At 47.7% G+C, this 17,093-nt stretch overlaps 1 protein-coding gene across 1 annotated transcript in view; it reads right to left on the bottom strand.

The window, feature by feature from the left end:
• Positions 1 to 17,093, bottom strand: part of C2H19orf38 (chromosome 2 C19orf38 homolog) — a 46,506-nt gene that overhangs the window by 7,592 nt on the left and 21,821 nt on the right. Inside the window, exons 4-7 of the mRNA XM_004667462.2 lie at positions 16,341 to 16,430; positions 11,345 to 11,372; positions 9,174 to 9,217; positions 2,869 to 2,906 (exon numbers count right to left, since the gene is read on the bottom strand). Of these exons, the coding sequence (XP_004667519.2) occupies positions 2,869 to 2,906; positions 9,174 to 9,217; positions 11,345 to 11,372; positions 16,341 to 16,430 (200 nt within the window). The remainder of the gene's footprint in view (positions 1 to 2,868; positions 2,907 to 9,173; positions 9,218 to 11,344; positions 11,373 to 16,340; positions 16,431 to 17,093) is intronic.

Raw genomic sequence — 17,093 nt, 5'->3', positions numbered from 1 at the left:
GGTAGAAGGATCGCAGTGAGTTAGAGGTCACCCTGAGACTATATAGTGAATTCCAGGTCAGCTTGGGCTAGAGTGAGACTTTACTTCAAAAAACCAAAAAAAAAAAAAAAAAAAAGAAAAAAGAAAAAGAGAAAAAATAATAAATAAATAAAAGTAAATAAGACAAAAGGGGTGGGAAGATATATCAATAGGCAAAGCACTAACTGTGCAAGTCTAAAGATTGGAGTTCAAATCCTCGGCACCCATGTAATGCCATTGTGGCCTGCCTCTAATCCTAGCCTTTGGGAAACAGTGACTGGATCCCTGAGGCAGATTGGTGAGCCCTGGGTTCAAGTAGAGATCTTGCCTCATAAATAATGTGGAGAGTGATGGAAGAATACAGCCAATGTAAACCTCTGGCCTCCAGGAACACTAGCTTACATGCATAGATGTGTGCACACACACATATGCATACAAAAACATCGGTGTAGAGCAATCACAGACACATGATGTCAACATCTGACCTCCACAAACATGTGCACCCCTGAAACCCCCCCAACAAAAACATTACCAAACCAAATAATCCTAGCCTAACATTCTGGACATGGTCTGGTGGTTGGCTTATATGCCCCTGGCTGACCTCAAACTCACCCCTGCAATTCTTCTGTCTCAGCCTCCCAAGGGCTGGGATTATAGGTGTGATCCACCACACCCCACGTTCTGGGCTTGAGTTGACAGGATTTGCTCCTGGAGCTGGAACCTCAATTATGTAGCACAGGTCCACGCCACCTTTCTCCTCTCCCTGCCTTTCTGTTTTGTTTGTAGTACTAGGAATGGAACCCAGGGCTTCACACACGCTAGTCAAGCACTCGACCACTGAGCTACATACCTAGCCATCGTTATTTTTAGGGGATGTAGTATGTGTGGTACATGCACATGTGATGCAGATGTGTGTCCCCCTTGTGCATCTGCAGAGAAGTGGGTATCTTCTATGGTTCTTCCACCTTATTTCTGTGAGAGCAGGGTGCTCATTGAACCTAGAGCTCTTGTTTTTCAGTTATACTGGCTGACTGTCAAGCCCCAGTGATCCTCCTGACGCTGCCCTCCCTCAGTGCCAAGGCTTCAGGCATGTGCAGCCATGGCCAGCCTTTTATTCAGGTGCTGGGGATTGAACTCAGGTCCTGATGCCACTGAGCCTGAGGAGGATTAGGGTAACAGGGGCCAGAACTGAAAAGTGGGAATGTCCTTGAGTCTGCCCTCACAGTCTCCACTTGACTAAAGGAGATCCCTAGATCTCCCTAGGAAGGAGTTCCTTTTTCCTAAAATTAAGGTTTAAATCTGATCCTGGCATTGCAGTTAGTTAAGCTCAGCTCCAAAACTTGGCATCATGGCTGTTCTCTTCCTGAGCCAGCCCCCTGAGCCCAGACCAATCAGCTCTCTCTCAGACTCACCTGAGCCTGAGGGCAAGGCCCACCAAATGAAATTTATAATAGCTATGAGTTCAAGACCACCCTGAGACTACATAGTTAATTCCAGGTCAACCTGGGCCAGAGTGAGACCCTACCTTGAAAAAAACAAATTATAAGACTAGATGGTTACTGGCTACAGCCTATATTTGGTTGTTCACCTCTCCTTAACTCCAAGGTCTGTGCTCTATAGGGCTGAGAGGTGGGGAGGAACCCCTATTTGCAAGTGAGCTTCCTATCCTCTCCTTCCTTCTACATGGCAGGAGGCTGCTGTACTTTTTTTTTTTTTTTTTTCTTTGGGGCAGGGTTTCGCTCTAGTCCAGGCTGACCTGAATTTACTATATAGTCTCAGGGTGGCCTCAAACTCATGGCAATCCTCCTACCTCTGCCTCCCGAGTTCTGGGATTAAAGGCATGTGCCACCATGCCCGGCTTCCCTTTCTTTTTTTAAAAACATTTTTATATTTATTTGCCTGCAAAGAGAGAAAATGTGCATGCCAGGGCCCCCAGCCACTACTAATGAACTCTTAGATGCATGTGCCACTGTGTATCTGGGTACTGGGGAATTGAACCTGGACTGTTAGGCTTTGTAGGCAAGCACCTTAACTGCTGAGCCATCTCGCCAGCCCACTGTATTTTCTTTTCATTTGTTTATTTATTTATTTATTTGAGAGAGAGAGAGAGAGAAGATGGGCACATCAGGGCATCCAGCCACTGCAACTGAATTCCAGACGCATGAGTCACCCTGTGCATCTGGCTTATGTGGATCCTGGGGAATCAAACCTGGGTCTTTTGGCTCTGCAGGCTTAACTGCTAAGCCATCTCTCCAGCCTCTTTTTTCTTTTTCTTTTTAAAAAATATGTTTATTTTTATTTATTTATTTGAGGGAGAGGGAGAGAGAGAATGGGCACACCAGGGCATCCAGCCACTGCAAACAAACTCCAGAGACATGTGTCACCTTGTGCATCTGTGGGTCCTGGGGAATTGAACCTGAGTCCTCTGGCTTTGCAGGCAAGTGCCTTAACTGCTAAGCCATCTCTCCAGAACCTTTGTTTTGTTTTTTGAAGTAGGGTCTCTAGCCCAGGCTGACCTGAAATTCATTCACTGTGTAGTCTCAAAGTGGTCTCAAATTCTCACCGATCCTCCTACTTCTGCTTCCAGAGTGCTGGGATTAAACGTGAGCACCATTCCTGGTAGGCCTTGAGGTTTTCGAGTCATCTTCTGTTTTCTGTTCTCTCTTCACTTCCTCTCTGCCGATAGGCCAGTGATGCTGGCTTTTGTTTCCCACCGTGCTTTCTCTACTACGATGGACTCTACCCTCCAGAGCTGTAAGTGGAAATAAACTCTTTCCTTCCTTTCACGGTTCTGGTCGAGTATGGGTATTTTATTCCAGCAACAAAAAAATAACTGATACAGCTACTTACCATAGAAACGGCAAACAGAGTGTTATCAAAGGACATGTCTGAAACAGAGAAGGAGAGGAAAGCCAGGATGAGGTCCATGTTCATGTTTGTGCCACAGAACACTAGCCTCCAGCACCAAGGCCCAACATTACGCCTACAGAAAGGGGGGTGGTGGTCCCCAGCAACAGTACCTTTGCACCTGTGCCTTCCCACCCACTACCTAAGGAAGTGGGGTGAGGAGTATAGGGTCTTTTCAGCCTTGAACTTTTTTTAAAGTTCTTTTTGTTTTTATTTATTTATTTATTTGAGAGTGTCAGACAGAGAGAGAAAGAAGCAGATAGAGAGAGAGAGAATGGGAGCGCCAGAGCCTCCAGCCACTGCAAACAAACTCCAGACATGTGCACCCCCTTGTGCATCTGGCTAACATGGGTCCTGGGGAATCAAGCCTCAAACCGGGGTCCTTAGGCTTCACAGGCAAGCGCTTAACCGCTAAACTGTCTCTCCAGCCCCCCCCCCACCTTTTTTAAAGTTTTTCAAGGTAGGGTCTTAGGCTGACTTTCTGACTTGGAATTCACTCTGTGGTCCCAGGCTGGCCTTGAACTTGCAGTGATCCTCCCACCTCTGCCTCCCAAGTACTGGGATTAAAGGCATGTGCCATTATACCCAGTTCTTTTGTTGGTTTATTTATTTATTTATTCATTTATTTGAGATAAAATGAGTACTCCAGGGCCTCTTGCTGTTGCAAATGAATTCAGGAGACAGAAGTAAGAGAATATCCTTGAGTTCGAGGCCACCCTGAGACTACAGAGTGAATTCCAGGTCAGCCTGGGCTAGAGTGAAACCCTACCTCAAAAAAACAACCATGTAAACATGTAAATAAATTGCTGCTAAATTCAAAATAGCTGGGAAATGGAACCAGCCTAGATGTCCCTCAACTGATGAGTGGATAATATGGCACATTTATACAATGGAGTTCTGCTCAGTGGTAAAGAAAGATGAAGTTATGAAATGTATAGGAAAATGGATGGATCTGGAAAGGATTATACTAAGTGAGGCAACTCAGGCCCAGAAAGCCAAGCATCACATGTTCTCTCTCATATGTGGATCCTAGCTACAGATGATTGGACTTCTGTGTGAGTAGGAAGAAAACTCAGTAGCAAAGGCCAGTAAACTAAAAAGAAATATAAAGGGAAGAGAAAGGAAGGGAGGGGAGTGCTTAATAGGATGGTATTGTATATATGTAAGTAGAAGAATAGATTAATGGGGATGAAAAGGCCCAAGTGAGGTCAGGGGAAGAGATTGAGTAAAGGGAAGGTGGAGGGAGGGCTAATCAAAATCTGAGAGGATAAAAATAAAAAATATGGAATCCTACTTTTTTGGACATTGGAACACTCAGGAGCCATAGATTGTTGCCAGAAGTTTTCAGTACCAGGGATGGGATACCTTCCAGTGAGTGGTTGGCCAGGGAGGTCCCTGATGCCCCCAATATATTATAGGCCATTGCTGAGGCCCTTGGTTTCCCACCAGGAATAGATGGTAAGACCCTATTGCTGAAGACTCCACATACTTGGGCTGCAAGGCCACTGAGAAATCCTACTGGAACTGAGCTGATAACCTCCTCCATGTAGACCAGCTGACAGAAACCTGAAAGAAGACATTCTGCATGCAGTTCAATGAGAGAAAGAGAAGTCACCAGTGAAGATACTCAACAGTGGACACTGCAAGCCTTATCTTTGGCCAGACAGGCCAAATGAGACAATGGGTGCAATAGTGACACATCTGTCATGTTGGAAACCAACTGCCCTCCAATTGAACTGGAGGCTGGCCCCATGGGAGGGAATACATCCCTGATACTGAAAACTTAAAACAGAGGTAGTCATGAGTCCTAGGGGTGTAACGTCTGCTGCCGTCTGGCTAAATGTATACACTATGCTTATCAAACTGCCCAGTAAACACTTCTGTTAATGTTCATACCCTTATATTAATTCTACTCTCACTTTTGGTAGAGAATCTTCTCTTTTCAGATGGCAGTGACCTTGGGATGAATCAGAAGGTATTATGGTGCTGGAAAGAAATGACTGGAGTGCTCAGTACTATAATATCTCTACCACATCTTCCAAGGCTCAGGGTCTAATGCGGAAGAGGTGGCGGAAAGAATGTAAGAGCCGGGCTGGAGAGATGGCTTAGCAGTTAAGCGCTTGCCTGTGAAGCCTAAGGACCCCGGTTCGAGGCTCGGTTCCACAGGTCCCACGTTAGGCAGATGCACAAGGGGGCGCACGCATCTGGAGTTCGTTTGCAGAGGCTGGAAGCCCTGGTGCGCCCATTCTCTCTCCTCCCTCTATCTGTCTTTTTCTCTGTGTCTGTCACTTTCAAATAAATAAATAAATTAATTAATTAATTAATTAAAAAAAAAAAGAATGTAAGAGCCAAAGGAAGGGTAGGACTCATTACAATGTACTTCCCCTAGATACAAAATGGCCTGGATATCCATGACTTCACAGTGCCTGACACTACCTACACAAAACCATCATAAAAGGTGCAAAAGATCATGACATCAAAATAAAAGAGAGACTGATTGAGATGGGGAGGGGACATGATGGAGAATGGAGCTTCAAAGGGGAAAGTGGGGGGAGGGATATTTTTTCTAATCATGGAAGTTGTTAATAAAAATTTGAAAAAAAAAATAGCCAGAGGTGAGTGTGGTGGCACATGCCTTTAATCCCAGCATTTAGGAGGCAGAGGTAGGAAGATCACCATGAGTTGAAGGCCACCCTGAGACTACATAGTGAATTCTAGGACATCTTGAGCTCGGAAAAAAAAAAAAAAATGTGGGGCGCGGTGGTGCATGCCTTTAATCCCAACACTCGGGAGGCAGAAGTAGGAAGATCACCATGAGTTCAAGGCCACTCTGAGACTACATAGTGAATTCCAGGTCAGTCTGGGCTAGAGTGAGACCCTACCTCAAAAAAAAAAAAATACTACATACATACATACATACATATATATATATATATATATATATAGAGAGAGAGAGAGAGAGAGAGAGAGAGAGAGCACGAGAGGGAGAGAGAGACACTAATTGAAAGGGGGAGGGGATATGATGAGGGAGAGTGGATTTGTGAGGGGGAAGTGGTGATTATTGTGGTTTATTGTCTATAATTAAGGAAGATGTCAATAAAAAAAGTTTAAAAAGTGGGGGGAGCCAGGCATGGTGGGCTGAGGAGATGGCCCAGTGGTTAAAAGCACTTGCTGCCCAAGCCTAGTGACTGGAGCTCAGATTCCAGCATCCACACAGGACTAGACACGACAGAGCAGACACCTGTAATCCCAGCGCACCTATGAATTGTAATGGGAGGGGAAATCAGTTGAATACTTAAATTGGCATTCCAGCTAGTCTGGCATTGCAGCAGCAAACTACATTGTCTCAACCTAGGTGGAAAGGGAGGACTGACGAGCCACACTGTCACCTCCACACTTGCCCTGTGGATGCACATGCTCCTCCCCCCACACAAAACACTCCACTAGGGCTGTAGAGATGGCTTAGCGGTTAAGCGCTTGCCTGTGAAGCCTAAGGACCCCGGTTCAAGGCTTGATTCCCCAGGACCCATGTTAGCCAGATGCACAAGGGAATGCATGGATCTGGAATTCGTCTGCAGTGGCTGGAAGCCCTGGCGCACCCATTCTCTCTCTCTCTCTCTCTGCCTCTTTCTCTGTTGTTCTCAAATAAATAAATAAATAAATAAAACCAAAAAAAAATTTTTAAAAGCTTAGGAATTCTTTAAAAAAAAAAAAAGATAAACACTCCACTAACTAAACAACAAACCCCCCTTCTAGAAACTCCTGTTGGCTCCTTCTACTACTGCCCAAATGCTCCCTCCATCGCCTAAATTGCTTCACCTGGGAACTTCCTGCCTTTTTCCAGTAAATTTAGCACCACCTTCAGGTGTCTGGGCCTGTGGGCAGATACCATGTGTGTTTTGGTCATTATGGTTCCCCTCTCAGATCTCAGCACAAAATAGGCCCTCGGGGCTGGAGGGATGGCTTAGCGTTAAGGCGTTTGCCTGCAAAGCCTAAGGACCCAGATTTGATTCCCCAGGACCCATGTAAACCAGATGCACAAGTAGGCACACGTGTCTGGAGTTCTTTTGCACTGGCTGGAGACCCTGGAGCACCCATTCTCTCTCAAATTGCCTTTACCTCTCAAAATATTTTTTAAAATAGACGCTCAATAAATAAATAAGGCTGGGTGTAGTGGCCCACGCCTTTAATCCCAGCACTGGGGAGGCAGAAGTTGGAGGATCGCCATGAGTTCGAGGCCACCCTGAGACTACATAGTTAATTCCAGGTCAGCCTGGGCCAGAGTGAGACCCTACTTCGAAAAAAAAAATTTTTTTTTTTTAAATAAATGAAACTAGGCGCTCAATAAATGCAAGAGGCAGTGAATGAAGTAAGACAATGGAACTTCTGAGTTTGCTGGCCCCTTTGCAGAAGGCATAGCCCATCACAGACTGGCCGCCTTTCGCCCCCTGGTGGAGGCTGGCAGAAAGACCCACATCCTGGAAGGCAAGCCAGGTCTTTTCATAGACAGAAGACATCACAGTTCCCTGGCAGAACTGGCCACTCAGAAGTATTAACTTAATTAATTTAATTAATTAGTATTTTGAGGATGAGGTCTTACTGTAGCATAGTCTGACCTTGAACTCAAGCTTGATCCTCCCTTAGCCCAGACAGAAGCCACCACACCTTGCTCTTACTTCTTTCGTTTCATTTTCCGACACTAGGGACCGAACCCTGAGCCTCGCACATGCTGGGCAAGCCCTCTACCTCGTGCCACACCCCCAGCCGCTCACTTGGATTCTAGGCAGTTGCTCTTCCAATGAGTTTTTTTTTGCTTGTTTGTTTTATGTTTATTTATTTATTTGAGAGCAACAGACAGAAAGGAGGGAGAGAGAATGGGAGCGCCAGGGCTTCCAGACACTGCAAATGAACTCCAGATGCGTGCGCCTCCTTGTGCATCTGGCTAACGTGGGTCGTGGGGAATCGAGCCTCGAACCGCTAGTCCATCTCCCCAGCCCTCTTCCAATGAGTTATACCCACAGCTCTATTCATTTATTTTTTAAGTTAATTAATTTATTTATATATGAGAGAAAAAGATGCAGATAGAGAATGGGCGCACCAGGGCCTCCAGACACTGCAAACACAGTCCAGACGCATGAGCCACGGTGTACATCTGGTGTTATGTGGGTACTGGGGAATTGAACTCCGGTCTTTAGGTTTTACAGGCAAATGCCCTAACCGTTGAGCAATCTTTCCAGCCCCCCGTTTTGTTTTGTTTGTTTTTTTTCGAGGTAGGTTGTCACTCTAGCCTAGGCTGGCCTTGAATGCACATCAATGTGATCCTCCTAACTTCTGCCTCCCAGGTTCTGGGATTAAAAGTGTGTGCCAGGCTAGAGAGATGGCTTAGCGGTTAAGCGATTGCCTGTGAAGCCTAAGGACCCCAGTTTGAGGCTCGATTCCCCAGGACCCAAGTTAGCCAGATGCACAAGGGGGCGCACGCATCTGGAGTTCGTTTGCAGTGGCTGGAGGCCCTGGTGTGCCCATTCTCTCTCTCTCTCCCTCTCTTTGCCTGTCACTTTCAAATAAATAAACATAAAACAAAAAATTTATTTAAAAAGTAAATAAATAAAAGAGTGTGTCACCACCATGCCCAGCTTTGTTTATTTTTAGACAGGTTCTCCCCATGTTGCCCAGGCTGGCTTGGAATTCATCGTGAGGCCCAGACAGGTTTTTGAACTTGCAATCTTCCTGCCTCAGCCTCCTGAGTAGCTGGGATGACAGGCATGTTGTACCAGGCCTGACTGCCAACAAGTATTAAACATACAAACCCCCAGTGATCACTAAGGGTCCTACTAGCATCAACTGAGAAGCATGACAGGGAGCAGGGGCTGGGGAGATGGTTCAGCATTAAAGTAGCTGCTTGCAGGGCCTGCAGTCCCGGTGTTTAGTCCCCAGTCACGTCATGAAAGACCCTGGTGTGCCTATTCTACACATGCAAAGAAATAAATACATGAATGAAATGGAATGGGCAGCTTGTCAGCAGCAAGCGCAGAGCTGTCGAGGCATATGGGAAGGTTTCTGGGACAGGTGACCCTTACACTGAGGCTTGAAGAACAGTGTTGTAGTCAGTGGGCTGAGCTAGTGTGAAGGATGGGACAAGGAGAAAAGGAACTCAGGTGAAGGGACAGGAAGGAGATGTGGATCCCAAGGACAAAAGGTCCCCATAGGAGATCCACATAGCAAAGGAGTTCTGAGGACTTGGCACAAACCTGTGGTGGGGACATTAATCTGAGCCCAGCAGGATTCTCGTTCTCTGCAAAGGTATTCAAAAGAAAGAATATTCTGTGAGATGGGATGCTCACTCTGGACTGCCTAGCCATCCAACCATCCCTAAAACTTAACCTCTACCTCTAAGCCAGCCCCCAGCCCTCACTGTGGACTCTAGACAGGAGCTCTACCCCTGAGCCACGCCCCCGGCCCTCACTGTGGATTCTAGGCAGGAGCTCTACCCCTGAGCCACGCCCCCGGCCCTCACTGTGGATTCTAGACAGGAGCTCCACCCCTGAGCCACACCCCAGCCCTCACTGTGGATTCTAGACAGGAGCTCTACCCCTGAGCCACGCCCCCGGCCCTCACTGTGGATTCTAGACAGGAGCTCCACCCCTGAGCCACACCCCAGCCCTCACTGGATTCTAGACAGGAGCTCTACCCCTGAGCCATGCCCCCGGCCCTCACTGTGGATTCTAGACAGGAGCTCTACCCCTGAGCCACACCCCCAGCCCTCACTGTGGATTCTAGGCAGGAGCTCCACCCCTGAGCCACGCCCCCAGCCCTCACTGTGGATTCTAGACAGGAGCTCCACCCCTGAGCCACGCCCCCGGCCCTCACTGTGGATTCTAGACAGGAGCTCCACCCCTGAGCCACACCCCAGCCCTCACTGTGGATTCTAGACAGGAGCTCCACCCCTGAGCCACACCCCAGCCCTCACTGTGGATTCTAGACAGGGCTCCACCCCTGAGCCACGCCCCCAGCCCTCACTGTAGACTCTAGGCAGGAGCTCTACCCCTGAGCCACGCCCCTGACCCCACTGTGGATTCTAGGCAGGAGCTCTACCCCTGAGCCACGCCCCCGGCCCTCACTGTGGATTCTAGGCAGGAGCTCCACCCCTGAGCCACACACCCGGCCCTCACTGTGGATTCTAGACAGGAGCACCACCCCTGAGCCACACCCCAGCCCTCACTGTGGATTCTAGACAGGGCTCCACCCCTGAGCCACGCCCCCCGCCCTCACTGTAGACTCTAGGCAGGAGCTCTACCCCTGAGCCACGCCCCCGACCCTCACTGTGGATTCTAGGCAGGAGCTCTACCCCTGAGCCACGCCCCCGGCCCTCACTGTGGGTTCTAGGCAGGAGCTCCACCCCTGAGCCACACCCCCGGCCCTCACTGTGGATTCTAGACAGGAGCTCCACCCCTGAGCCACACCCCAGCCCTCACTGTGGGTTCTAGACAGGAGCTCCACCCCTGAGCCACAACCCCAGCCCTCACTGTGGATTCTAGGCAGGAGCTCTACCCCTGAGCCACGCCCCCAGCCCTCACTGTGGATTCTAGACAGGAGCTCTACCCCTGAGCCACAACCCCAGCCCTCACTGTGGATTCTAGACAGGAGCTCTACCCCTGAGCCACACCCCAGCCCTCACTGTGGATTCTAGACAGGAGCTCTACCCCTGAGCCACGCCCCCGGCCCTCACTGTGGATTCTAGACAGGAGCTCCACCCCTGAGCCACACCCCAGCCCTCACTGTGGATTCTAGACAGGAGCTCCACCCCTGAGCCACAACCCCAGCCCTCACTGTGGATTGTAGGCAGGAGCTCTACCCCTGAGCCATGCCCCCAGCCCTCACTGTGGATTCTAGACAGGAGCTCTACCCCTGAGCCACGCCCCCAGCCCTCACTGTGGATTCCAGGCAGGAGCTCTACCCCTGAGCCACGACCCCAGCCCTCACTGTGGATTCCAGGCAGGAGCTCTATGCCACAGTCACAGTTGCTCACTAGGCCCCATGGCTGTCCAGAGCCAGGGCCAGCACCAGTGCAAGTTGGACAGTGTACAACCCCTGGGGGAAACCTCAGCAATCCATCATGGACATAAAAAAAATACTTAAAATCCACAGTGAATACCTAGAGAGCTGTGACAATTGTGTAGCAGTTTTGAGGGGAGGTGAGGAGGCTGTGCCATCTGCTCCTGTGTGACTGACCCCTGTACCTCAGTGTTCTCATCTACACAAATGGGCTTCTTCATTGTGCCCACTTTCAAGACTGCAGGGTTGATGTGAGCGCTCACCCCATAGCCTCCTACACACCATAGGTTCTCAACAAATAATGCCTGTTCCCATAAATCACTCCTCCCACACAGGGTACTCTAAGGGTCTCCAGGAAGGGCCTCACCTTTGCTTCTGTAGATTTTTTACTTTAACTGGAAAAGAAATAAATGAGCATTTGTTAGACTTTTGGGTCTGGTTGCTTCCAACAAGTTTTTAAACCCAATAAATTAAATATACTCTTTATATGTACTTTGCACTCAAATAAGTCTTGCCTAACCCAGGCAGATTTGCCACACAACATGCAAAATATAATAGCCGGGCATGGGGGCACAGGCAAATCCCAGCACTCAGGAGGCAGAGTAGGAGGATCACTGTGAGTTCTAGGCCATCTTAGGACTACAGAGTATGTTCCAGGCCAGCCTGTGTTTGAGACCCTAACTCGAAAAAAAAAAAAAAAAGCTATAGAGTCGAATGTGACGGCTCACACCTTTCATCAAAGCAATGAGGACCCTGTCCTACAGAGTTCTAGGTCAGCCTGAGATAGAGTGAGACTCTGCCTCAAAAAAAAAAAAAAGATTGGGGGGATGGTTTAGCAGTTAAGGGACCCAGATTCAATTCCCCAGAACCCACATTAGCCAGATGCACAAGGTGGCACTTGTATCTGAAGTTCGTTTTCAGTGGCTAGAGGCCCTGACACACGCATTCTCTCCCTCTCCCTCTGTCTTTCTCTCTCTCCCTCCCTCCCTCTTTCTGTCAAATTAAAAAAGAAAAAAAAAAAAAAGCCAGGCATTGGTGCGCCTCTTTAATCCCAGCACTTGGGAGGCAGAGGTAAGTGGATCACCATGAGTTCAAGGCCACCCTGAGACTACATAGTGAATTCCAGATCAGCCTGGACTAGAGTGAAACCTTACCTCAAAAAAAAAAAAAAAAAAAAAAAGCTGGGTGTGGTGCTGCACACCTTTAATCCCAGCCCTTGGGAGGCAGGAGAATTGCTGTGAGTTCAAAGCCACCCTGAGACGACATAGTGAAAAAAAAGGGCTGGAGATAGCCAGGCATGGTGGCACATGCCTTTAATCCCAGCTCTCAGGAGGCAGAGATAGGAGGATTGCCAAGAGTTCGAGGCCACCCTGAGACTACATAGTTAAATCCAGGTCAGCTTTGACCAGAGTGAGACCCTACCTTGAAAAACCAAAAAACAAAAAAGGGGGGGGGGGGTTGAAGAGATGGCTTTAGTGGTTAAGGTGCTTGCCTGCAAAGCCAAAGGATCCCGGTTCAATTCTCCAGGACCCACTTGAGCCAGATGCACAAGGTGGCATGTACATCTGGAGTTTGTTGGAGTGGCTGGAGGCCCTGGTGCGCCCATTCTCTTTCTCAAATACATAAAATATATTTTTAAAAATAAATGTTTAGAGTCTAGCTATGTAGCCCAGACTTGTCCTTAAACTTGCAGGCCTCCTTCCTAAGCCTCCTAAGTGCTGGGATTGATTTCAGTTGTGTACCACCATACTCCACACCCAGTAGGTTTTATTGTTATTTTTAATTTTTTTTTTTTATTCGAGAGAGGAAGATAGACAGAGAAAGAATGGGTACACCAAGGCCTCTGGTCACTGCAAACAAACTCCAGACACATGTGTCACATTGTGCATCTGGCTTACATGGGTCCTGAGGAATTGAACCTGCATCCTTAGGTTTCATAGGCAAGTGCCTTAACCACTAAGCCATCTCTCAAACCTGGTTTTATCTCTTTGCTAAACTACAAAGTGTATGTTGATGCAATGAAAATGTCAGTTCAATCCCAGCACTCAGAGGGTAGAGGTAGGAGGATTGCCTTGAATTGCAGGTCAGCCTGGGCTAGAGCGAGACCCTACCTGAACACTGTCACCCCACCCCCCACAAAAAGAAAAGAACAAATACATAAAAAGAGAACAACAAAAAGATTTTCTTTGATTGTCAGTCATGGAGGGTGGCAGGAACAGGGAGTTATGCTTACTGTACAGGAGCAAATTGCCGGAGATGGATGGAGGGATGGTGTGGTGGTTTGATTCAGGCGTCCCCCATAAACTTAGGTGTTTTGAATGCTAGGTTCCCAGCTCATGGAGATTTGGGAATTAACCACTCCTGGAGGCAGTGTATTCCTGGGGGCGGGTTTATGGGTGTTATAGCCAATGTCCCCATGCCAGTGCTTGGCACATTCTCCTGGTGCTGTTGCCCCTATGTTGGCCCGGGAATGATGTCCACCCCCTGCTTATGCCATCATTTTCCCCTGCCATTATGGAGTTTCTCCTCCATAATAAACCCTTTTATCCCCCCTCAAGCTGCTCTTGGTTGGTGATTTCTGCCAGCAGTGCGAACCTGACTGCAACAGATGGTTACACACTAATGTGAATATACTTAGTGCCACTGAATTTTATGCATCTACTTTACCATAAATAGAATATATAAACTGGGAGCCAGGCGTGGTGGCACACACCTTTAATCCCAGCACTTGGAAGGCAGAGGTAGGAGGATCATCATGAGTTCTTGGCCACCCTGTAACTACATAGTGAATTCCAGGTCAGCCTGAGCTAGAGTGAGATCCTACCTCCAAAAACCAAAATAAATAAATAAATAAAATAATAATTAAAAAATATATAGACAGGGGGTGGGAGAGATGGCTTAGTAGTTAAGGTACTTGGATCGCTGTGAGTTTGAGGCCACCCTGAGACTACATAGTGAATTCCAGGCCAGTCTGGACTAGAGTGAGACCCTACCTCAAAAAATGAAAGGAAAAAACAAAACAAAACAAAAAACAGGCAGACAGATAGATAGATGCCCTGTTCTAGTATGTTTGCAGTCCTGGTCCCAGAACCTTACCCTAAAGGCTAAGATTACAGATATGCTCACTATGCTTTCCACTGTGTGTAAAAGTGCACATGTATGTGATGCGTGTGTATGCATGAGTGCACATACATGTGGAGGCCCGAGGACAACCTTGGGTGTTACCCTCAGGAAAACTATCCACTATTTCATTTTGTGTGTATGGGTGCATGCATCCATGTATGTGTGTGTGTTCATGTACCTGTGGGCAAACATGTGTACAGGTATGTGGGCATGCATGTGAAGGTCAGAGGTTGACATTGGATATTTACCTTTATCACTGTCCCCTTTATTATTAAGACAAGGTCTCTCACTGGAACCCAGAGCTCCTGGACTCAGCCAGCCTAGGCAGCCAGCTTGTCCCACGGGTCCCTTGCCTTCACCTCTGCAACACTGACAATTATAGGGGGGCTACTATGCCTACCTAGCATTTGCTGGGGGTCCAAACTCAGGTCCTCATGCTTGTGGAGCAAGCACTTTATCCACTGGGCAAGCTCCCATGTCCATGGACTTTTCAGACAGGATCTGTCACTGGCCTGGAGTTCACCACTTAGGCTAGACTGGCTGGCCGGAAAGACCCAAGACTCCTCCTACCTCTACCTCCCCAGTGCTGGAATTACAAACATGGACTACCATGCCTGGATGTCTTACTTGGGTTCTAGGGCTTGAACTCAGATCATTACGCTTGGGAGGCAAGTACTTAATCAACTAAATGAGCTCCCCAGTTGTACTATGTCATTTATTTAAGGGACTTGAGCATCCACATGGACTTTTGGGGCATCCTGGAATCAACACACCATATGAATACTATTGTGTATCAATTTCCACCATTATCTTCTTTTAAAGACATTATTTATTTATTTATTTATTATTTATCTATTTATTTATTTAGTGGGCCTCTAGCCACTCCAAATGAACTCCAGACACATGTGCCACCCTGTGCATCTGGCTTTATGTGGGTACTGGGGACTTGAACCTAGGTCCTTTGGCTTTGCAGGCAAGTGTTTTAACAGCTAAGCTATTACTTATTTCTATTGGGCTGCTTCCTTACTGAGGTTTGGAATATGAAGTGCCCAAATTTTTCACCTCTGTGCTCCTAAAAACAATAAAAATAAAAAATAAGCTGGTGTGGTGGTGCACGCCTTTAATCCCAGCACCAGGGAGGCAGAGGTGGAAGGATCACAGTGAGTTCAAGGCCACCCTGAGACTACATAGTGAATTCCAGGTCAGCCTGAGCTACAGTGAGACCCTACCTCAAAAAACTGGGGGGGAAAAAGGTTGGAGAGATGGCTTAGTGGTTAAGGCATTTAGCTGTGAAGCCAAAGGACCCAGGTTTGACTCCCAAGCACCCTTGTAAGCCAGATGCACAAGTAGGTGTATGTGTCTGGAATTCATTTGCAGTGGCTAGAGGCCCTGGCACACCCACTCTCGTTCTGTCTCTCTCTGCTTGCAAATAAAATAATAATAATAACAATAATAATAAAGCCTGGGTCTCAGTGAGACTTTAACCTCAGAAAGAGAGGTACTCAGGGACAGAGGGGAGGAGGGAATGAGGGCAGTAGAGTGCTTATCTAGCATGTGCAAGGACCTAGTTTTGCTTTTCCTAAGCTGACCTGGAATTCACTATGGAGTCTCAGGGTGGCTTCGAACTTACAGCAATCCTCCTACCTCTGCCTCCGAGTGCTGGGATTAAAGGCGTGCACCACCACACCCAACAAGGATCTAGTTTTTTGGTTTTTCTTTTTTTGAGGTAGGGTCTCACTCTAGCTGAGGTTGACCTGGAATTCACTATGTATTCTCAGGGTGGCCTCAAACTCACGGCAATCCTCCTACCTCTGCCTCCCAAGTGCTGGAATTAAAGGCGTGTGCCACCATACCTGGTTTAGGACCTAGTTTTCATCATCAGAGAGGGAGAAAGAGAGAAATGAAAGCGTACATGAAATCTGGGGAGTGGGTTCAATGGATAAAGTACTTGTTGCGTAAGAATGAGTTCAGGCCCCCAGAATGGCAGCCAGACTTTGTAGTGCCTGTATCTGTAATCCAAGGTGGGAGGCAGACAGAGGAAAATCCCCAGAAGTTTATGGGCCCACTAGCCTAGGAGCAACCCCCAAGGTTGTTGTCTGATCTCCACACACAAGCTGTGACATATATGTCCCCATATTCACAAACATGAACACACACATCATACACACAAACAAGTTCATGTGAGCCTGTCTGTACATTGGAAAGTTGCCAACTGCCATGCCTGCTCCATGTGTCATTACCTTTCCTTATAACCATGGTGACAGCCACCAGCCCCACAAGGAGGAAGACTCCAGCCAAGCTCAGAGAAAGCACCAGGATCCAGGTGGGCACTGGAGGGAAACAGAAGAGATCTGGGCAGGCCATGGAGTTTTGGGGGCACACGAAAGGTTGGAATACTTTCCATCTCTCTGGGGTACCCTTTGGAGCCACCCTCTCCCAAGACACATCTTCTCAACCATGAAGTTGAATATACTAGACCTGGGAACTTAGCACCAATTAGCATAGCGCCTCCCTGCCCATGTGATTGTCATGGGGATAGGCATATGACTGAAGCTGAGCCAATAAAAACTAAGATCTGAGGAGATGGCTCAGCAGTTAAAGGCACTTACTGGCCCAGGTTCACTTTTCCATAACCTAGGTAAAGCCACTAGTGGTCCAGTCTCTTGCAGCAGCAAGAGACCCTGTCTCAAAGAAGGTGGAACACAGACAACTCCTTTGACCTTCACATGTATGCCCATATACCCATAAAATACATGGACTGAAGAAATATCACAGTGATTAAAAGTGCTTGCTTGTAAAGCCTGATGGCCTGGGTTTGATTCCCCAGAACCCATGTGAAACCAGATGCACCAAGTGGCACGTGGATCTGGAGTTCATTTGCCCTGGAATGGCCATACTCACACACTCTCTCTCTCTCAAATTAAATAAATAAAAACAAAAACAGGGCTGGAGAGATGGCTCAGCAGTTTAGCATACCTACAAACTATAAAGAC

Source organism: Jaculus jaculus, chromosome 2 (genome assembly GCF_020740685.1).
Source record: "Jaculus jaculus isolate mJacJac1 chromosome 2, mJacJac1.mat.Y.cur, whole genome shotgun sequence".
In the NCBI taxonomy this organism is placed as follows: Eukaryota; Metazoa; Chordata; class Mammalia; order Rodentia; family Dipodidae; genus Jaculus; species Jaculus jaculus.
This window is presented reverse-complemented; position numbering and strand designations above follow the sequence as displayed.